At 37.6% G+C, this 23,116-nt stretch overlaps 2 protein-coding genes and 1 long non-coding RNA gene across 4 annotated transcripts in view; 1 reads left to right on the forward strand and 2 right to left on the reverse strand.

Moving 5' to 3' along the window:
* The first annotated feature begins 465 nt into the window (after positions 1-465).
* On the forward strand, positions 466-7,963 carry LOC128629451 (uncharacterized). Its single transcript, XR_008393798.1, has 2 exons — positions 466-603; positions 5,539-7,963. It is a non-coding gene; the product is annotated as an uncharacterized LOC128629451 (long non-coding RNA).
* LOC128628760 (signaling lymphocytic activation molecule) lies at positions 1,917-8,659 on the reverse strand. Of its 2 annotated transcripts, XM_053677618.1 has the most exons (6): positions 8,210-8,659; positions 5,326-5,661; positions 4,159-4,452; positions 3,359-3,490; positions 3,203-3,273; positions 1,917-3,061 (listed from the first exon to the last, which is right to left on the reverse strand). In XM_053677618.1, the coding sequence occupies exons 1-6, from the start codon at positions 8,280-8,282 to the stop codon at positions 2,990-2,992; spliced, it is 978 nt and encodes a 325-aa protein (XP_053533593.1). In that variant the 5' UTR covers positions 8,283-8,659; the 3' UTR covers positions 1,917-2,989. The 2 variants fall into 2 exon arrangements, with proteins under 2 accessions (XP_053533593.1, XP_053533594.1); XM_053677619.1 differs by lacking the exon at positions 3,359-3,490 and having other exon boundaries at positions 8,210-8,656.
* Positions 8,660-22,154: 13,495 nt separating this feature from the next.
* Positions 22,155-23,116, reverse strand: part of LOC108260518 (natural killer cell receptor 2B4) — a 49,948-nt gene continuing 48,986 nt past the window's right edge. Inside the window, exon 7 of the mRNA XM_053677620.1 lies at positions 22,155-22,999. Coding sequence (XP_053533595.1) covers positions 22,970-22,999 — 30 coding nt within the window. The 3' untranslated portion in view covers positions 22,155-22,969. The remainder of the gene's footprint in view (positions 23,000-23,116) is intronic.

The following is a 23,116-nucleotide window of genomic DNA, read 5'->3' on the forward strand; positions in this document are numbered from 1 at the left end:
ACAAAATAAATAAACACATGAGGAACTTTTTAAACCTGAAATCCATCTTTACAGTGAGAATATCTGTAACTGGAACAAGTCCATTAGATGTCCAGGATGTTCCTGTGTGATGTGCTGAATCATCTTCCTGGTTTTACACTCAGGTTTCTGAAAGAGAACTCATGTACCTGCTGGAAGGTTCTAGACAGGTAGGACTCTGTGCTTCACCATCGTTAATGTCTATGTGTTCAGTGTGTAAAGGGTTTGGATTCGTGCATGTAAATAAGCTGGAAAGCGCCAGTGTCCTCGTCACGTCCTCGTCACGTCTTCGTCACGGGGTTCACGCCGCCCTGTGTATAGAGGGGAAATAAAAGCCGTTCGCTTCCTTCATTCCCACCATTTTGAAAGCGCAGGCGTGCGGCTCGTGAAGGTCAGAGCATTGTCTCAGTACAGCAAAAGAATGAAATTAATGTTGATAAACCACTTAAAACATTCCTGAAACCTGATTTTCTGCTACTGAACAATGCTAATTGTTGACCATTTACACAGCGGTGTCCTCACATGGATGTGATTCAAAAGGACATCGTCGTCCTCTGACCTGGAGGCTTTACTGAGCTCTTTACGGTAGGAGAAACTGTTTTCATCAACTTTCTCTCCTCACAGGAAATAATCACTTTATTCACCTTCTTTACTGTTTAATGCTTTATTTAAATGTACAGAGATGAAATGGAAAATGCTGATAATAATATACATGTGTAATACCTGATTATAACAAATATTATAAAGCTATAGTGGAGTTTGAGTTCTAACATGTTACTTTACAGTTTTATCAATATAGCTAACAACTGAGAATGATTTGGGCATAAATAATAAAATAAATAAGTGTGTTGGTGTAAAACTGTTTTATAATCACACAGTTGATAGATACAGTGTGACTTTAGAGATAATTATATACTGGAAAAAACTCATGAGACTTTATCACATCCCTTTATGATTCTATGATCAAAGCACAAAACTAGTAAATATTAATATCTTTTATAAATGACATGAGAAATGATTTAGTTTTTCTGATTTAACTGATATGAAGAAAGGAAAAGTTAAAGTGTAAGTGATGGGAAACTGTTATAGGAAATGTCAGCTGTAGATCCTATTAAAAGCTCTGGGAGATTAGTTCCTGGCTTTTGGTTTGGTAAAAATAATTTATATAAAGAAATACTTATACAGGTGACAGTAGAGGAACATGGATGTTGTTGTCTGATTGTTTTAAAGGATCAGAATTGATATTTCTTATTTATCTTTTATCACTGTAACAGAATAGATTGTACAGTACTGTGTAAAAGTCCTCAAATATAATAAATGTTTCTATATATAAAATAAATAAACTATAAATAGCAGTAAACATTAATAAAGTAAATCAGTATTTGTTATGAAGTCTTTAAAGCGGTATCAGTTCTCTCAGGTTCAGGTTTTCTGCATCTTGGAGAACCTCACACAGTTCTTCTGAATATTTGGTTCTCACTTTGGTTCTGCAGTAAAACCAGAACAGACTCATTATGGGTTTATCTGAAATGTCCTCTATTACTGAGCACTTCTAGAACATTCGTCTCTGTAACTTTTCATATAAAATGTAACTACTTGTATAAGTAATAAAACCTAGTTGTGTTAATTTTCTACTCACACATTAATGACAAACAAAATCAAATAAACAGCTCTTCATTTATTAAAAAAAAATGAAGTGTGTGTAGACTTTTGCACAGTACTTTTTATGAACAGCAGGGGGCAGTGTTGTGTGTAATAGACATTTATTATTTAATTCAAGGACAACGCCCATTAAAAACAGGGAAGGACAGATCTCTGTGGGCTAAACTGTGTGTGTGTGTGTGTGTGTGTGTGTGTGTGTGTGTGTGTGTGTGATCGATCACTGAAATAAACGATAATGGACTTACAGTCATTTAATGAGAAAAACTTTACAGCCTTTAAATTTTACAAGTTTAGCAGTAATTTGTTTTTAATTAAAAATGTAATGTAATTAAAAATCCCCAAATTGTGCAGAAGCTCAGCGTTTTAATAGCCATAAAGCCAAAATAACAAAAGGGGAATTTACATATTTACAGTTTTATTTTAATAAAAATAATAATAAAAATAAACTCGGCAAACGTCTCTCCTACATCTTATATTTTCTGTCCTGACTGCTATGACGTTGTGTTTGTTAGAGCGACACTAAGCCAGAACGAGCCGTGTTCCAGGAAGAAGATCAGATTATCAGGTTTTTCAGGAACGAGTTAATTTGATGAGCAAATAAACAACACGGACTAACACCTTTAACACCGTCTTCTAGATCTGTCTCTCTCTCAGTCTGGAGCTTTAACAGTCTGGTGTTATGGGTGGGGTTTAGTCAGAATTCCTTCAGGAGCTGGTGGGGGTTGGATTGAGAAACCAGTCCCACACACGTCTAACACAGAGCTGTGTACCCTGTATCTGATCTGATGTCTGATATTTGATCTGAACAATACGGCTGTAATGTGAGAAGCGTAAACACTGAAAGCTGCTGATTTGCTGAAGCTCGTTTTTTACCTGAACTTTCTGACACTTGGGTCTTTGCTAACTTTAATGTTGCTAGTCAGAGCATGCAAATATTCAAATATTACACACTGATGCCTGAAGCCACGCCCTAACCCCTGCAGGATTTCTCAGGGATTAATCAGTTTATAAATATGTTTATGACGAGACAAACACAAGCAGGAATACTAATTCAGACAGAACTCAGTTAATAGACTCTGAAATCTACTTCCTATAATCCCATCAAACTAGGCTGAAATGATCTCAAATAATATCAAACATTACCAAGTTCACGCTTTAACGCTTACTGTACAGGATGTACACACTGTAAATGTGTAAATGGTTTATGTGACGCAAACACTGAACATTTATGACCAATTGTGAACAGAAGTATGTTCAATTAAAAAATAAAAACTCATTAAAATAATAAGTCAACATCTGTATATCCTTTTTATCTCCTCACATCTGCATACACCACTGGATCAGTCTCCACTTCAACCTGCGTTATTCCGGGTTTTTCTTCCTGTAAGACACAGCAGTATATTTCAGTATCTGAATCAGGCGAGACTTTATCACTCCTGTGGAACAAACCTGATTTTTATACTAAAACCTCTACTGAATTTCACATCATCATCATTTTCAGAAGTTGTATTTCGATGTTTACCTCTTTAACTCTCTCTGCACTGTGAGCTGTAACATTCACATCAGCGTAAGTCACTTCAGGTTTCTCAGAAACTAAAGACACACAGATCAGATTCAATTTCACGAAACCTGCCGAATGTAAAAACTAAACACAGGAACAGAAAGATGCATTACTTACCTTGCTGCTTTTTATTTTTCAGCCAAATCCACAACGTTACACATATTATTATTATTATTATTATTATTAACAACACAAAACCTCCAGCAGATATCACGGCAGGTAGCAGTGAACGGGAACGATCAGTTTGTCCTGTAAAGATTATAATATATTCATAAATGATTTTCCCTATATGACAGATATAAGACTAAGGCAGGGTGATACGACCAAAATATCATATCTTGATACTCGAAGATACAAAATACAAACTGACAGCAAAACTGAAGTAGCAGTAAAACAGAACATAAAAAAGACTGTGATATTTATTTAATATCTATTGTGTAAATGTAACTGTTACAAAAGAAAGTAGAGAAATTTCATAAAAAGATTTTGTGATACTCAGCAATATCTCAGAAAAGTGTGCTGTGGTATAATTGATCACAATAGCGATATTATATGGTCATATCACCCAGCCCTACATCACACATCTTCCCTCAGATCCGTCAGAAACCTGTAACATGACGCCAGCACGTGATAAATATTCCATTGCAGTCGGTGAAATATGAAACCTCGCTGCACTTTTCCACGGTATTATTGATATTGACTCCACTGAACGATGTTGTGTTCACTGAACAAATCTCACTGAGACTTTCACACAGAAACATTTAAACTACAGACTTTTCTTTAACCAACCAGACTGACACACCGTCAATAATGAATTCATTTTATATCTTAATCTTCAGTCACCTGTCTCACTCCTTCATGAATATTCATTATTCTGTTCTATTCAAAGTGATGATAGTGTAGACTCTCTGACGTACCTGAGAGATGATCACAGAGCTGTGCGATGTTGAGAGAAGATGATTTATTACTGACAGGGTTTGCAGACACACAGATATAAGTGTTGGTGTTATTATCATGGTGTTGTATTTGAAGTGAGAGATTGAGGGGAACACTGAGATCTGTGTTATTGGTGATGGAGATTCTCTCGTTCTCTCTGTACCAGGATAACTTCACATCTTCTCCATTCTCCACAGTGCACAGGGGGGAACACGGCTCTGTGGAATCCACACTTTGACTTTCTCTTTTTATTATTACTGGAGTCGATACTGGAGCTAAGAAACAGAAACACAGATTAAATAGAACAGATTAAAACTGTAAGCTTAAGTATAATAGTAAACATCATAAACACTGTGTGTGTGTGTGTGTGTGTGTGTGTGTGTGTGTGTGTGTGTTGCCATCCCAATTTTGGTTAATTTCCTAAAACAGCACGTGTGTGTTATTCCTCTTATACCACAGCAATTTGTCAAAGATTACAATTCTCATTTATAAATAATTCATAACATAAATACCATCATTTTAATCCCAATATAGTTACAATTAATGTGTAATGTCTGTAAAACAGCTATAAACAGTTGTTCAGTCACAAATCCCCCTCTCAGTGCATCACACAGCACCACAAGTTCTGTTTCTGTTTAGTTTTCCATGTGTGTTTGTATTGGACTCAGAATTGTCTCCGCCCCTCACATGTCATTGGTTGATTCCTCTAATGTGTTCACCTGTCCTGTGTTTTGCTTTAATTAGTTGTTATTTATACCCTGTTGTTTCTGTCCTCGATGTGACGTCTTGTTCATGGTACTCATGCAATTCTGATATTTTTTTCTAGTGTACCATTTTCCAGTCTCCCTTTTACACTGCATTTATAATCGCTTTGGAATATGGATTTTCCCGTGATTATTTAGCTGAATGTTTATCATTGTCAATGATTTTATTTCCGACTACAACTATTGACGTTTTCACATTTGCATCCTGCTTATCACCACACGTTAAATGTTCCCTCACGAGCTTCTATTATTATTAGATTATTATTTCAGGGCAGATGTTCATGATGCAGTTTGACTACACTCAGCTCTGATTGGCCTTTGTGTATTGATGAAGTTATGGGACTGAACATGGACAGGAAGGAGACATGAAACACTTTTACTCACCATAAACTCTGACACTGAAAGTCCTAGATGAGAGATGTTCAGTGATGACCTGTAATAAATAAACTCCAGAATGGTTTCTGCTGATGTTCCTGATGGTTAAAGCTCCACTGATTCTGTCCAGCTGCAGTCGCTCTTTAAATCTCTCACTGATTTCTGTAACATTTTCTCCTTTAAACACCTGACTGTTCATTATCTTTTCCTCTGCTTTCTCAGGTCCATAAAACCACAGAATCTGAGCATCACTCTGAATTCCAGTTATTCCAGTATGGAGAGTTATAGTGGTTCCTTCCACTTCCTGCAGTGTGACCGTCTCGTCTCCAGCTGCACACAGTAAACCTGCAGCACAGCTTCAGCTTCAGATTAATCATTTCACTCACAATCATAATCACACACAGTCCATTAAATCTATACCGTCCTGATTTCAACTTCAAAATGCAGAAATATTACATTTCAGGGAATCTGATACATTCTGCAGCAAATATATTGTTACATATTGGAAGTTATTATTATTATTATTATTATTATTATTATTATTATATATTACTACAGTGCTGCATCTATTACTAGAAATGTTACTAGTCCCTCCAGGATTTAGCAGTTTTGCAATCGCAGAAATTAATGAAAAATCAAGCAAACCCCGCAACACGAGTTTGCTATTTTTCAAAATTACCGCAGATTTGGGCCGAGACGTGTCATGTGACATCATCACAGCGTGCATTCAGTCAAATCCCTCTTGGATTCATGTGCGTCGAACACGAGTACAGTTAAAAGTTCTCATTTACCAACAAACATCACTAGGAAAGTGGCACAAAGCTATTTCGTGCGATTGAAATTTCGCCAATTCAAAAAAAACACAAACTCTGCAAATTCCATCACAAATTTTGAAAAAAAAAGCCGCAGCAAAATCCAGAATTTTTGGCTGCAACAGTCACAAAAAAAACTCCATGAAATCCAGTTCGGACTGTGTTCCAATACAACGATCTATATTCAGTGCCTTGCAAAAGTATTCAACCCCCTTAAAAGTCATGAGATTGGTCTGGATTATAAAGGACACTTACACAGATTGTTCCAGTCAGTATTTTTACTGCAAACCAATCTGCTCATAAAGCACATTTTCAAAGTCAAAATTCATTATTTGTCAGCAGAGCTTTAAAAACTGAAAAATGCTGCTTGCGTAAGTATTCACCCCCCTCCAGACTAGTACTTGGTAGAAGCAGCTTTGGCTGCAGTAACAGCTGTGAGTGTGTTGGGGGTTGGTGATGTTCCTACCAGCTCTGCACACTGTTTGGAATTTTCACCCATTCTTCCTGCCAGATTTCTTCCAGGTTCTTCAGGTTGGGTGGATGTACTTTATTGACTGCAATTTTTTAAACAGTGCTACAGATTCCCAATGGGATTCAGATCTGGACTTTGACTTGGCCACTGTAGAACATTCACCTTTTTGTTTTTAACTGCTCCTACACTGCTTTGGTCTTGTCTTTGGGACCAGTGATGAAAGGTGAAGTATCCACCAAGCATTAGGTTTGTTTGTTTTTTAGCTGACTGAAGCAGGTTCTCTTGTAATAGATATTGATCCAACAGTGCTTACTGGGATATTCAACCAATTGTGTATAATTTTACACCGTATTCCTAAGTTGTAAAATTATATTATCTTATCTTCAACTTCTTTAGAATGCTCCTTCGCCTTCATTTTCACTTCATCTCCACAGTGAACATCACTTCAGTGTCAGTTCAACTTGGGTGGCTTTTGTTCAGAAAATAGGAGCTGTTTTAATATTTCACAGGTGAAGATCAATTATAAGTCAGTTGTGTCCTCGTTAAGACAATATCTTTCATCTGGAGCTTTGAGATACTTACTGACCGATAATTAATTTAGACTGAAACTTCACTGTAAGAGAACACGAGTCTGCAATAAAAATACTGAGAGGAAGAATATTTTCATTCATTATTTGTAATTCAGACCAATCTGATAAATTCCAGGGGGTTACATACTTTTGCAAGACACTGTACATTTAAATAACATTGGGAGGAATTTGCATATATTTACAAATATAGTGCACAGAATTATCCAATATATTTCTATTAAATAAGGAGAGACTTTGGTGTTGAGAAATATGAAAGAGGATTTCCACTGAAAAATAACATCAATGTACAAGTACAATTCACTTGTATGGGTCATTTCTGTCAGGTTTTCATTAATCACATGGTAGACTATGGAAGTTATAGCTACACATGAGAAAATTAAAAGTGGAAAACATCACAAATCAGCACAATGATCCAGTACACCATGGATTTATAATCTTGAGAATCATAACTCAATAACCACAAGCTGTATTTACCATACAGTCAAAACACTTTAACTGCAAACATTATTTTAATTCCAAAAAAGTGTATTAAACTGGACTTTTCCCTGTTACTGGTGTTGAACTATCCAGAAAACACCTTCAGTACCTTAATGTGTACCTGTAAAATGACTCTAAACTCTAATTATTATTATTATTTAGGTAGTTATTAATGTAATTGTGTTCTTAAATCATTTTAAAAGTAAAGATGTGAATACATTATGATGAACCACACTGACAATGAAAAGTACTGTTTAGTGTTTATTTGTGTGAGTTTAATAAAAGGAAATAAACTACGAGACTGTTGTCTTTGTGTGAGAAGTCAGAGTTGTGTGAAAGCTGATCTTTTCAGAGGATTCATTAACACACAGCTCTAAACTGCTGTATCACTGTTCAGATTAACACTGAGGAAAACTCCTTCATCCAACACACACAGTATTACACCCGAGTTCCACATCTAGTTTTACTCTCTTCAGGATCAACTTATTTTATAGAAACTCTTCATATTTACAGTTGGGTGTGAAGGAAAGGTGGAAACTTACAGCACAGTAGGGGGAGAAAAGTCCAGAGAATCCTGTTTCCTGAGAAAATATTCACCACCATTTCATAATCCATAGTAAGCGTTTCTCACACACACATTTTCCCGTTTCCCCGAACATCAGTGTCACTGAAGAGTTTAATAAACAATGCAGGTAAGCGGCATGATGTATGTTTCTACTCTACACAATCTCCCGAGCTGTTAGCTTTAGCGTCTTTACTGGCTCACGTCCATCAACCCGCTGCAGCTCCTCCTGTGTGGACATGCTCAGTTCACACTTTCCTCTCAGCTCTGAATACAAACCGCTTTTAAACATCTTTTCAGCTGTATTTAGTGGGCGCTCTAATATGTTATCGTTAAAAAAAAACACTTTTAAATATGTTATAATTACACAATAATCCTACAAATATTACTTAAATAAATGTGTTTATAGTCAGAAGGAGAGTGTGGAAAACACTGCCACTGCCTTGTAATCACTATCTGATGTCACGTGATACCATCTCCAGCATCCTAAACATATCCCTAGTCCCAACTGCTACAGCTGAACATTGTTGTGTACAATATAAACACAGCAGTCCCGAGTACTGAACATCGCCGTGTACGATATAAACATGGCGGTCCCGAGTACTGAACATCGTCGTGTACGATATAAACACAGCACTCCCGAGTACTGAACATCGTCGTGTACGATATAAACACGGCGGTCCCGAGTACTCAACGTCGTCGTGTACGATATAAACACGGCGGTCCCGAGTACTGAACGTCGTCATGTACGATATAAACACAGCAGTCCTGAATAAAAGATGCAGTAGTTTATGTTCTCTGCTGTACGCCTGACCCCCGCATGTTCATCAGTGTTACTGACCATAAACAACGCTGCTAACTCCAACCATCACCATGTAGCAATAACAATCTGAATAGTTCATATTCTCATCCTGAACCCATTTACATTACATTTACATTTATTCACTTAGCAGACGCTTTTATCCAAAGCGACTTACAAATGAGAAAGATACAAGCAAAGCGATATATCAAGCAGAGAACAAGTAGTGCTACCATACAAGATCCATTAATTGAATTCCAGAAGAAGCAAAGTGCAGAGTAGAGGTGTAAGTGCATTTTTTTTTTATTTTTATTTTTTTATGATGAGTTGATTAGGTGTTCACGGAAGAGGTGGGTTTTTAGCTATTTTTTGAAGATGGTGAGAGATTCTGCGGTCCGGATTGAGATTGGAAGTTCATTCCAGCACTGAGGAACAGTTAGTGTGAAGGTTCTGGAAAGGGACCTTGCTCCACACTGAGTTGGAACTGCTAAACGTCGGTTGCTAATCGATCGCAGATTGTGAGAGGGAATGTAGGCCTTCAGGAGAGAGTTGAGGTAGGAGGGTGCTGTTCCTGACAAGGTCTTTAGTGAGCATCAAGGCCTTGAACTTGATGCGGGCAGCTACAGGAAGCCAGTGGAGGGAGATGAAGAGGGGTGTGACATGGGTTCTCTTGGACTGGTTGAAGACGAGGCGCGCTGCAGCATTCTGAATCATCTCAAGGGGTTTGATGGAGCTGCTGGGAGGCCTGAAAGCAGTGAGTTGCAGTAGTCCAGTTTAGAGATAACACGAGCCTGGACCAGTATCTGTGTAGCCTGTTTGGTGATGTAGGGTCGGGTTTTCTTGATGTTGTAAAGGATGAACCTACAGGACCTTGCAGTTGCTGAGACATGGTCTGTAAAGGTCAAGCCGTCATCAAGAATCACCCCAAGGTTCCTGGCCGTCCTGGTTGGCATGAGAGTGAGTGAGCCGAGCTGTACAGTTAGGTTGTGGTTGATTGAGGGACAGGCCGTTTCTATTTCTACAGGACATTTAGTTTCTATTTTACAGTTTAAGAACTGTGTCATGTACCTGTGCTCCAATATTATGATTAACACAGTGTTCTCGATTTCCTTCTAATGTCTGTACATTATAAACTCGTCTGCACATATTAACAAAAGTCTGGTGCTGAGAAGTCATTTGCATTCACTGGTTATGCGTGTTTACCGTGGATTTGAATAAGCTTTGAGAAATGCTTTACATAATTCCATGTGATTTTTACATTATTACTAAAACAGAGAACAGTTCTGACTGTGATTGTTACAGGACTTGTGTTTTATGTGTGTTAGATCAAACGCTCATAATCAGTAACGACACTAGTGAAGTGGCACTTTAATGTCTGTATTTACATTTCTCTGCTTTTCCTGAACTGAACTGTTGTTGTGTCATGAAGACCTCGAAATAAAAAGATCTACAGGAGCTCTGACCCAGATAAAACACACCACACAGATGAACAGATTAAAATACCCGTGTTTCAGCTTTCCTGTGAAGTTTATTTACACCATGTGACAATTCTTTATCAAATCAATCAACAATTAAACAAAGGTTTAAACTTATAACTGAGCTCATTTGAAGTGTTAGTAACGCACTGAGCAAACAGATGTGTTGGTTCGATTTTATTTTTGTGAATCAGCATGTGTCAGTGTGTAAAACATACTTTTACATTTATATTGTAAAGAAATGTGTGGTATTTATTATAATGTAATGATTCACTGTAATTATTCTATCAAGCCTGTTGTAGGAAGTTCTGCGCTGGACTGGACTCCTGTCTGTGTTTAGAAGTTTGTACACCCTCAGGTAGACGTTACATTACATGCAGGTAACATGCTGATTCCACTCCAGTCTGTACTTATGACCAGAAATATCATGCTCATACTTACAGACATTTAATAAAAAAACGTTTTATGTAATGTATGATCATGCTTCATTTTATATAACATTTTAAAATGAGTGTAATGAGGTTTTAATATAAAAAAAAATGACTCTAACAAATGACTCAATTGGTTCTCAATAAACACATTAACACTTTGTGTAGAACGAACAGAACGATCACTTCAGGAGTAGCTTCAGAACTTCACAGGTCCTGTGTAAAAGAAACATGTAAAGTTGATGATAGATGCAGTCTGGTGGTCCATCACCACTTCCTCTTTACTGTGTGTGTGTGTGTGTGAGGAGAGCTGAGCACTGAACCAACCACAAACCTCTGCACTAACTATGACAAATGTCACTGTTTTGTTGATGGTTCATAAAATGTTTTGGAGGTTGTGCATTATAAAGATGGGGATAATGAAGAGTTTCAGTATTTATGTGAAACATTTTGCTACCTGAGCGCTTGTTAAAGGTAAAAGCACGACTCGGTTCTGTAGATTTGTTTCTCGTCAGCTGAGAATCAGGTTTAAATGTCACATTTTGGTCAGTAAGAACACAGAAACAGTGAGAATAACCAGAGAGTCAGTAGATTCCCCAGCGGAGAATTCGAGACCTCACAGGCAGTTTTCATTTCCTCTGTGACTCCTATTGTGCTGGAGAACCTAATGCACCATCTCTCCATTTCCCATCATCCACAAATCAATACAAATAACATAGCAAATGCTTTTGTGATCTAAAAGCCTGTGTGGCTGGAAGCCATAAAAACACACAGTGCAGCAGAACAGCCAGAGCATAAGGGGGATACCAAACTGTAGTTAGCTAATATTACCCAGAGAGCTAGTTAGTTAGTTAGTTATCACAACAGGAGAAGAGCTGTAGATGCATGGAGAGAGCACTGGATGGAGGGTGCAGGACTGAACAGACTCTTTTACTGACTCTGAATCTATATCCTGATGATTCATTGCTTTAATTATATTTGGTCTTTATCCAGTCTTGTCTTCAGTAACTGCACTGTTGTTGTTTTTTCCTGGTTTCCTTTTCCAGAACAAATTTCACTTCCTTGTTTTGTGGCTTGTCTGTCTTTCTATTTTGCATTTCTAATGAATTTAATAAAAGAAGCAAAATACACAGCGAGAGAGAGAGAGAGAGAGAGAGAGAGAGAGAGAGAGAGAGAGAGAGAGAGAGCATGTCAGAGCAAGCATTTTACTTACACTGAAAACACTCCAAAACACACTCCTGCATGACCACACCCTGTAATATTCTCTGTCTTAATGCCTTGGGATTTATTTAATAGCACAGAGAAACACTCACAGGTTTAGCTATACCTCTATCAGGTTTTCATGTCTGTAAATGGTCCAAAAAAGGAAATTCCCAGCAGATGTTTGTGTTTACTGTCTGAGTCAGTTACAGACAACGACTGCTGCCTCTCACCTGCTTCCTGTTTCCCAAACAGCAAGCTGGAACACGTCGAGAGATGGTTTTCCATCATCAGTCCCATACTTTCAGTTTGTAATACTCCTGTACTAACACTCTGTTCTGACTCTAAGCCTCAGTGTGTGTCTGGGCTTGTTGTTTTCATATTAGAAGTTAAGAAATCAGTCACATGATCTCCCCAAAGATTATAATGAGCATTGTATAAAACAGGGAAATAACCGCTTCAAACAAAAACGAACACAAAACCTTTTCGTGTCGAGTAACACCATCACTTGATGGCTCAGCAAACACATCTGGCCAGTTTTTGCAGTTGAATGAGGGTAGTGATGTGGTTTTCTAGTCTGTCACTGCTTCCCCATATCGCCCACAGTTTAACACGATTCTAATCCTACTTTGTATTTGCTAACAAGAAATATTTAAATAGTCTGTTCATTCTCAAAAGCAGCATTAAAAACTACAACAATGGTCTATTTCACATTCTCTAATATAATTGTACAGGGACAGGAAGCATGATCAGTAGCTGAAAACCTCGTTCATGTGGGTTTGCTAGTGATAAGGACTGGATTTAACAGAATTTAAATGTCGTTGTAAAAAGGCGGGAGAGGAGGAACACTCTAAACTGGTTTTCTCATGTGGGCGTGCAGAGCTGTTTACAGAGACAGTATTTTAGCTGTAGGGAATGACACTCGCTCCTGATAGTTTGTACTTCAGCAGAACACTCTAATGCAACACATCATGCTGAGACACTTATAATGAGAGCTTCTTACATACAAAGTTGCTTTGTTATTGATTTATAGCACAAAATCACATGGTCAAGCTTCAGACTCCATAATGGATCTACTACAGTATGTAGGTTCTGGATCTGAGGCAGAACATCAGTTCATCTCATCTACTGCACTGTAATGTGTACGGCATTCAGACTTCACATCAGAAACCACAGAGTGTCAGGAAGAGCAAGTCAGAACACGCTGAAAGCAGAAGATTGCTTTAACAACAGAGTATGAATGAAAAACAGAACATTCAGCTTCATATCTGCACAGATAACTCCAGTTATACTGACTCCTGTCCTGCTGAATTAAATCCTCATCACTACCACTAACTCCTATTTCTTATAAAGTAGAATTTTAAAAATATTTGATATAAATATAACTCATGAGTCACAGAGCCAGGCAGAAACAATCTGCTGAGTCTTGGTACTTTCCAATGTTTCTTCCTCTTTAGCTCAAACTTATGGAATTTTCATCGCCACCATCATGACTGGTGTTTACCGAGCTCACTGGGTTTCTCCTGAATGATGTGTAATGTGTTTGTTCAGAATGTGTGTAGCTTTGTTTGATTATGTGGGGGGTAACAGTTTAAATCCTGATGATGCCACAGACATCCGGGAGCCAAAAGAGCAAACTTAGCCGTGCTCTCTGTGTGGGAGGGGCTTATTCTCTCTCGCCTGTCAATCACAATGACAATCATGGGTGTCTGTGAGTTTATTATTGTGGAAGAGGGCAGGTAGTTCTTTCCTCTGAGTGTGTTACATCGCCCTGTGAGGCAGCAGGAGCAGCAGTTTGAAAAGATGCAGTGTGTTGGCTTTGTGTGTCTTGCGGAAGCACGTGATAGCCTTCACCCTCCTGGTTGGTAGCTGTTGTATGACGGGGAGAGCTGACTGGTAGGTGGAAATTGGCATGTGACCAAACTGGGGAGAAAATATTTTTAAAAATCCAACACACAATATCTTCCAGCTGGTTTTTCAGGGATATTAGCAAAACACAGAACTGAGAATAAGGCAGTCGATTGCATGCTTTCTGTTTGCACAACTTCCCCAGGAGCATGACCAAAGTACAGAGAAGATAGACCGGGTAACCTGTCAAACACAACACTGCCATAATATAACTTAGTGCACTAATAAAAAAACAGTGTTAGAACATGTTGAAACATTTTTAAAAATCACTGCCTCAGATTATTCACTTTTCCTTCATTATACCGAAAACCCACAGAGACATAAACGTCTCCTTACAGAAAACTTCACCAGATTAAAATCTTTGTGATTTCACCGAACGCTTTTAAGTCTGAGATGTGAAAAAGTAAAATGCTGTTCCTGTCATTTTAATATAACATCCATTATAAAAGATCGTTTCTAAATGAAATTTAAATCCTAAACATTTACTTGTATATATTTAAAACAGTGTTTTGCAGCTGATCTTTCACATTCAGCTTCAGCTGGCATAAAAACGACTTAAACACGACTTAACCCAGCCTTTGGGGATCTTTCAGTGGCACGTGGGCAGACCTTCTGAGTAAACAGGAAGTTTCGATGGTCAGATCATGTATACTCATATGAGGTCTAAAGGAAGTGACTGATTGCACTGACGCATCTGAGAAAAGTTTAACTTTATTTCAACAACATAAAATGTTCACGAGGGCTAATGTCTCTGATCTCCTCAAGTCTCGTACATGTTTTATACAGAATTTTAATGTACAGATTCAGATTTATATCTCGGAGTGTGTCGTATTTCCGTGATGTCTGGTAGAAAGTTTTAGTCTTTTATAAACAGAGTCTGGTGTAATGATGTGTATGAGTTCGTGCATGACTTTTGTTTGATATTTTGGGTTGTGGGGTTTTCCATTTCCTGTCTTTCTGACTGTAAGACCCTCTTTGTAAACTCACGCTTCCTGTTGAACAATCCCGTGAGTAAGACCCTGAATGTGTGCAGTGTGTTTTGTTTTATTCTCTATTATTCTAAAACTGGAAATAACTTTCAAAATGCGTTATTATAATAACTGTCCAGTTCAATAAAGGTTCATGTTGCAGTTTATTTTTATTGTCCTCTGCTGATCTGTGACCTTAAATAAATAAATAATATAAATAAATAATTGATTGTAATTTATCTGTCTATACGTCACACATCCTTTCCAGCTCACTGATCTCGCTAACCTTTTTAAACTCAGACTCCTTTCAGCTTCTATAATAAGTTTAATGCAGGATTAAGACCAGATGCCCCACAGACCAGATGTTGGAACTGAACAGCAGCTGATCTGTAATTACTGATCACATGAAACGGCCTTTTGTTAGTGAACGACTCGGTGTGTGTGCTGTCAGGCCTTTCTTTGTTAGTTGTGTGTGTGTGTTCATCTGGAGATGAGAATGAGTTAAATATTAATCTAACACTGTTTAACTGATGCTGGGGGTTGGTTGTTATGGCAACACATTACCGAGCAACACAGTAAATAAGAAAATGTTGTGATGCTGCTGTTACTTTGTGTACAATTCAAATTCCAAACTGTCTTTGTTTTGTAATAATAATAACAATAATAACATTAATAATAATAATAATAATAATAATAATAATAACAATAATAACAATAATGACACCAGAAATAAAATTAATTTTCTTTTTTAATAAAGTGAAACTGGAAGCTGAATTGTTTTATGGAGGTTATAAAGACTCTGTGTGGTGGTTATGTCTTCTTATGCTAACATACAGCACACAGTTTTATTTCCAAGTGTGTATTCACCTCAGTGGTGTGTTCTACTTTTAAAGTGCTAGTTTGATGCATGTGGGAAGAAGCAGTCCAAACACCACACACACTTTCACACAAACCTTTATACTTGTGTTCCACCGAACAGCGCAGACCGCATTCATACACACCCGTGTACTGCCCTACATACAGCAGCCACAGCTTCTATTATGAGTTGCAGTGACAGAGAGCTGCACGAGACTCTGTGCTGGTTTTCTTCTGAGAGCGTGCATGCAAAAGTAAAGACATGCATTTGTGTCAAACTTTATTTTTATTACAAATGATTCCAAAACATACGTACAGTATATACGAGGACTTGTCTTTTTGTCTTTAGTCTCTGTAGCACTACATCACACTGAGGTGAAGATCCTCTACACGTCACACACAACATTCTAAATCAAGCCTCAAACACCTGAAAATACGAAGGTGAACCTTGTCAGCATCTTTTTACACCTTCTTTTAATTCTTTCACACGTTTGCCCACTGGTTGCTCACCACTTCCTTTAGAGCTGTGACAGAAACACTACTTGAAAAGAGGTTTGTGATCTGGTGTGATTTACTGAAAGCCGCTTCCACGCTGGAAAACCAGATAAACCGCAAGAACTAGAGGTTCAAGCATCTTAATTATGTAAGATGAATTATAGAATAAAAGGAGACCAAAAGTTTATTAATGGGAGTAAATTTTGTATCATCAGATACCTCGAGACTTTCTATCACAACTCAGCAGTAAATATCACTGGCATCATACGAGTGTGAACTTCCATCACAAAACAGAGGGGGCTATACAGTACCCTCCAAAAGTATTGGAACTTTTTTTTTTTGGCTTTGCATTGAATAAGTTTGGGTTTGAGATCAAAAGATGAACATGAGATGATAGATCAGAATTTCAGCTTTCATTTCCATCAATATTTACATCTAGATGTGTTAAGCAACTTGGAACATGACACCTTTGGAGGCAGACCACAGAATCTTTAGGTGAGCAAAAGTATAGGAACAGATCATCTTAAAGTAAATAACACTTAATATTTGGTTGCATGTCCCTCGCTTGCAATAACCACATCAAGCCTGCAACTCATTGATATCAGCAAACTATTGGTTTCTTCTATTGTGTTGCTTTTCCAGGTTTTTACCGCAGCTTCTTTCAGTTGTTGTTTGTTTTACAGGCAGTTTTACAGGGGGGTTTCTCCCTTCAGTCGCCTCTTCAGAAGGTGAAATGCTGATCAGTTGGGTTAAAGTCTGGTGACTGACTTGGCCAGTCGAAAACCTTCCACTTTACCTCCTGATGAAGTCCTTTGTTGAGGCTGAAGGGTGTTTTTGGGTCATTCTCTTGCTGCATGATGAAGTTCCTTCTTATTTCTCTGTAAATTGGAAAACAGATTGTTTCTGTATCCTGAATTAATTCTGCTGCTACCATCATGAGTTCCATCATCAGTAAAGATTAGTGAGAATGTTCCAGAAGCAGCCATGCAAGCCCAAGCCATGACACTACCTCCACCATGTTTCACAGATCAGCTTGTATGTTCTGGATCATGAGCGGATCCTTTCTTTCTCCACACTTTGGTCTTTCCATCATTTTGGTAGAGGTTAATCTTAGTACCAGAACTTTTGTGGCTCATCTCTGTATTTCTTTGCTAATTCCAGTTTGGCTTTCTGATTCTTACTGCTGATGAGTGGTTTGCATCTTGTGGTATGGACTCTATGTTTCTGCACTTGAAGTCTTCTTTGAACAGTGGATTGTGATTTCTTCACCCCTGCCCTGTGGAGGATGTTGGTGATGTCTCTGACTGTTGTTTTGGGGATTTTCTTCACAGCTCTCACAATGTTTCTGTCATCAACTGCTGCTGTTTTCCTTGGCCGACCTTTTCCATGTCTGGTTGTTAGTACACCAGTGGTTTATATCATTTTCAGGACATTCCAAATTGTTGTATTGGCTATGCCCAATGCTTCTGTAGTGCCTATGATAGACTCTTCCTCTTTTCTCAGCTTAAAATTAGCTTGTATACAGCTCTCTGGTCTTCATATTGGTTTATCCTTTTAAACAACAAATGGCCTTCACAGGCGAAAACTAGGGCTCAAACCAAGAGTACACTTTCACTGCTATTAATTCTTTAAACAATTAATTTAACAGCATACACCTGGGCAACAAACACCTATCAGTCATATGTTCCAATATTTTTGATCACTTGAAAAAATGGCTGGCTTCAAACAAAAGATGCCATGTTCTAAGTTGTTTAACACATCTAGATGTATATATGAGGAAATGAAAGCTGAAATTCTGATCTGTCGTCTCATATCCATCTTCTGATCTCAAACCCAAATGTCTTCAATATATAGCAAAAAAAAAAATAGATGTGGCTTTGCTGTTCCGATAATTTCGGAGGGGACTGTAACTCAGGGTGGATTTTTCAGTACGATCAAAATGAACCCGTTTCCATGGTGACCATTTGTCCGGTCTATTTTCTTGTTACACAGTGTGTTGTAACAGTACCACAGGGTGTTGTTTTGTCAGAGGAGTGTAATTAAAGCAGTGTAATTACTATAATCGTCCAGCAAACACAGCATTACTATTGGTCAATAAAGATTACATTTAAAACTAATTATGGAGAACATGTTATAACTGATCATAATTCCAGACAGGTTCAGGTAAATGACTGTAGATTATACACTGGTATTCTCTAATGGTCAAAACATCATGCTATTGCTGGAGGTCATTTGGAGCGGCTCTAATATGACGATCACACGCTTAAAGCCAAGTTCTTAAAGGTGAGAACTTCAACAGACTCACAGCACACAGTGTTAGAAAAAACACTTTAACAAAAATAAAACTCATGACTAAAGTAAAACTTCATACTGATGATTCTCACGATACACAAACCACAAATAACCACAACACTGCCCAAGCACATGATGACGCAAAGCATGCTGGGAACTACACACTAGTCTGAGCGCTAACACAACAGAGAAGTTAGTCCCAGAGCTACAGGAGGATATTTGTAAGAATATGTATAACTAACTGAATCAAAAGAAGAAACAATCAAATGCTGCTTAATAATTATCTAAATAAATGCATAATGTATAAATGAAAAGCTGCAGGAACTCTCAATGATTCACACGATGAAAAACTCAGTCTATCAGTAACGACACCTAGTGGCCTTTAAATGACACTGCATTTAGTTTCTTTTGATTTTTATCAGGTTCATCCGGGGAACCTACGGCTCGCGAGCCACTTATTATTGCCTTTGGCTCAACGGCGGGGAAAGAAATAGTAAAAACAGTCACGAAGCTAGTGTCTCAATTAAATTAAAACTCTACATATTGCAACCAATCGTGACGTGGCACAACAACCGGTTTAATTCATACATCGGTTGAAAACTACATAGCCAATATGTTTTCATGTTGTTGTCTTTTAAAAAGGTGAAATGGTTAAAAATAAAAAAGACGGCAAGTATCGTTTCTATTGTTACTGCATCTTGTATTGATTTTAATGAACCTTTCATAGTTGGTTAAAGGAAGTCCAAGTGCCACCTACAGGCCTATTAGGTGAAGTGCAGGCGGTTAGGTCAAGAACACGAAAATGTGAAATGGCCTCTATTACATTACCACTTTTTACAATTATGCAATAATAGTGAAGATAATAACTATAATAAGAAGATATATATATATATATATATATATATATATATATATATATATATATATATATATATAGATAGATAGATAGATAGATAGATAGATAGATAGATAGATAGATCGATAGATAGATAGAAAAACGTCAAAAATATCTTAACTTTTCTCTGGCTGTTTAAAGAAAAAACATACCTTTGTTGGCTTTTATGCCTCTGACAGCTGAAAAGGATTCATTCATCTATCTAGCTGGATTCATCTATCGTGTGCTTTAATAATATTTGTAGGCAGTGTGTTACTGATCTAATGCACACAGTGCATATATACGAGAAGACATTGATCTGTTTGTGTTTAATACTGAACTTTATACAAATTTAATGAGATCAGCCAGTGAAGTAATGTGAACAAGCTTCATTACTGATGCACTGCGGTGAGCTTCAAGAATTTCATACCCATCTAATCTCTTTTTTCTTTTTTTTATCTTTCACTTTACAGCTACATTAATTTCATTAGCACTACAGATTTAATGTTAAAGGATTTTACTGGGAGAAAAACTGTCACGTTTCAGAGCAAATGAAGTGTGTGAAGAGGTGTTATCACCAGGTAAAGACTCCATGTGGTTTCTTGTGAACGTGCAGATGTTCACCAGAAAACAAGGGACAGACCGTGATGATGTAAAGAATTAATCAAACGTACAAAATAGTATTATTGTCCAAATGATCTCACTTCAAAGGATTGTTTGCCATGGACTGAAATTCTAGCTTCAGAGAAACCAGCACCATAGACCATAGATACTGATGGAGCAGGACGACATTAATAACTACAAAGCCTCAAACAGAATGAAGTGAGGAGGCTATCACACTGGACTTATGCTATAGGCTTATGTCTAGTGAATTTTTACGGTAACCCTGTAATAAGGAACTGAGAATCGACAACATACAGTCATCCATTAGAACTGAGTGTTTTTGTAATCCAGTCTGTCTGTGGTGACGTCACTTCAACACCATTTTAGTGCTTTATGTGCAATACAAATTTTGACCACAAGGTGGAAACAGCACAAAGCACACCATGAACTAGTTGTGGAGGATTGTGCTATAGGAAGAACACTCAGAAAGTTTTAGATTATTGTACAAATAAATTATTTAATATTTATGCTCAGTCACTGGTTCCCCTTCACCCACTCTATGCTATGAAAGCTGAGGCAGGTATTCCACAGAGAGATAAAGACTTATGACTGCAGGGTAACACTGATATGGCCCAAGCACCTAGCAACACCCTTGCAACCACCTCAGAAAATATAGCAACAGCCTAGCACCCATGTGCAATAACACAGCAACCACCTGGCAATGAACTAGCACCACTTAAGATAAAATAGCAACCACCTAGAACACCACAGCAACCACCTAGCAACCACCTGGAATACTATAACAGCCATCTGGACTACCACCTAGAACACCATAGCAACCACCTGGTATAATATAGTAGCTCAGGCATTGGGTTACTCATCAGAAGGTTGTGAGTTCAAATCCCAACATTACCACGCTGCCACTGCTGGTCCCTTGAGCAGAGCTCTTAACCCTCAACTGTTCAGTTCTATCTGGTCTCAATTGTCACAACCCAAACACCTAGCAACAGGCTGAAATTCAAAATTATATTCTAGGGTTTTGAGATTTAATAAAATCAGAGCTCTAAATACAAATCTTTAAAACATTTAAATATAAAAAAATACAGATTGTATGTAAATTGGGCTGAAGGTAAAGCATTTGCAAAATTTCTACTTTAACAGTAATTTCTACTTTAAATAGTCTAATTCTGTATTTAGATTTAAAAAGAATGGAAAATGCTGAAGGTCAGTTTTAGAAACCTGAGACCTGATTTTCTGCTTCAGAACAATCAGTGCAGACGTCATTTAAAGGTTAGGACTGAACCCGTGTCATTGTTTCATTTAATAGCCGTCTGGAACTCAGTGGAAATTCAGTAGCTTCAACTTTTAAAATGAAATTTCTACTTTAGCAGTAAATCCGTTGTTCAATGTTTTTAAATGGTCTAATTCTGTATTTAAATTGACAGTGATTAAATTAAATCATGTACACATGCAGCAACATGTTTACTGTTTCCCAATAGAGTTTTATTGATAATATGGCATTTATTAGGATGTTTATAATGTAACCAGCATATGAGCAAAATTTTAGCATGAATAGTTCCTCTGATAGTGTACACACTTCGCTTATATTGTGTTTTATACACACACACAGTTCCTGGTACTGGAATCTCACAGTGAACACACTCCAGATCACACAACATTAACTCTCTCTCTCCTGTGATGTGGAGATTTCAGGATTAACTTCCATTTAAATTCCTGTCTGTGCAGAAATATACAACCTTCAGCCAGGAAGAGGAAAATCCTTCCTTTTTAACACGAATATAACTGAAATGTGCAGCGGCCAGAGGACAAGAATGGGAATAGTACACTTCCAAAATAAATTAAAATAAAAATCAACTTGTGCAAATAATTGATGAACACTGTGTTTGTCACTGTTAAAGTAAAATAATCAGTGATGAAGCTGAGTTACTGATACCACAATGAAGTTTATTAATTTCCAACATCAGCACGTCCCTAAGTGTTTTATTCCACCATTTCATACTTTTTCACGTGTATAATTACATTTAATGTTGTGGAACGACACCAAAAAAGTTATAACGACAAAAAACACACCTTGTCATGTTACTGCAAAACTGCAAAGTGTAAACATTTTGTTTGTTTAAAAAAAATAAAATCTTAAACTTAAGCCTGAACTATTTTTGGACTTTAAGGCAAAAAAAGAGGGAAATTTTAAAAGACATTTCTTTAAATGGTTGCAGTAATGTTGTGTACCTACTGTACCGGTCTACACTCGCTCTTTCAAATAAAGGTCATAAATAAAACTTTCTGAAAGTAAAACTTTATCATATTAAAGATAATTATGAAAGCTGTAAGTGATATAAAACTCCCTCAGTGATGAATGTGTTAAATGAGAGAAAGGAGAAGTGAATACACCATTGTTTTCTACTGAACGCACTTTTATCCCTCACCTGATCCACTAAGCAAACTTATGGAAATATCAGCAGGACTGTGACCTTTCCTCATCAGGTCTGAGATCAGGGCTGTCTGTCACACTGCTCTAGTTTTAACACAAAATAAATAAACACATGAACTTTTTAAACCTGAAATCCATCTTTACAGTGAGAATATCTGTAACTGGAACAAGTCCATTAGATGTCCAGGATGTTCCTGTGTGATGTGCTGAATCATCTTCCTGGTTTTACACTCAGGTTTCTGAAAGAGAACTCATGTACCTGCTGGAAGGTTCTAGACAGGTAGGACTCTGTGCTTCACCATCGTTAATGTCTATGTGTTCAGTGTGTAAAGGGTTTGGATTCGTGCATGTAAATAAGCTGGAAAGCGCCAGTGTCCTCGTCACGTCCTCGTCACGTCTTCGTCACGGGGTTCACGCCGCCCTGTGTATAGAGGGGAAATAAAAGCCATTCGCTTCCTTCATTCCCACCATTTTGAAAGCGCAGGCGTGCGGCTCGTGAAGGTCAGAGCATTGTCTCAGTACAGCAAGAGAATGAAAG

This window comes from Ictalurus punctatus, chromosome 29 (genome assembly GCF_001660625.3).
Source record: "Ictalurus punctatus breed USDA103 chromosome 29, Coco_2.0, whole genome shotgun sequence".
NCBI classification, from domain to species: domain Eukaryota; kingdom Metazoa; phylum Chordata; class Actinopteri; order Siluriformes; family Ictaluridae; genus Ictalurus; species Ictalurus punctatus.

Excerpts from the sequence above, each read along its gene's own strand:
- LOC128628760 (XM_053677618.1), bottom strand. The coding sequence starts at position 8,282 with ATGGATTATGAAATGGTGGTGAATATTTTCTCAGGAAACAGGATTCTC. Across the intron at positions 5,662-8,209 it reads TTTTCTCCCCCTACTGTGCT|GTTTACTGTGTGCAGCTGGA; the intron begins GTAAGTTTCCAC and ends GCTGTGCTGCAG. Across the intron at positions 3,274-3,358 it reads GAAAAATAAAAAGCAGCAAG|TTTCTGAGAAACCTGAAGTG; the intron begins GTAAGTAATGCA and ends GTGTGTCTTTAG.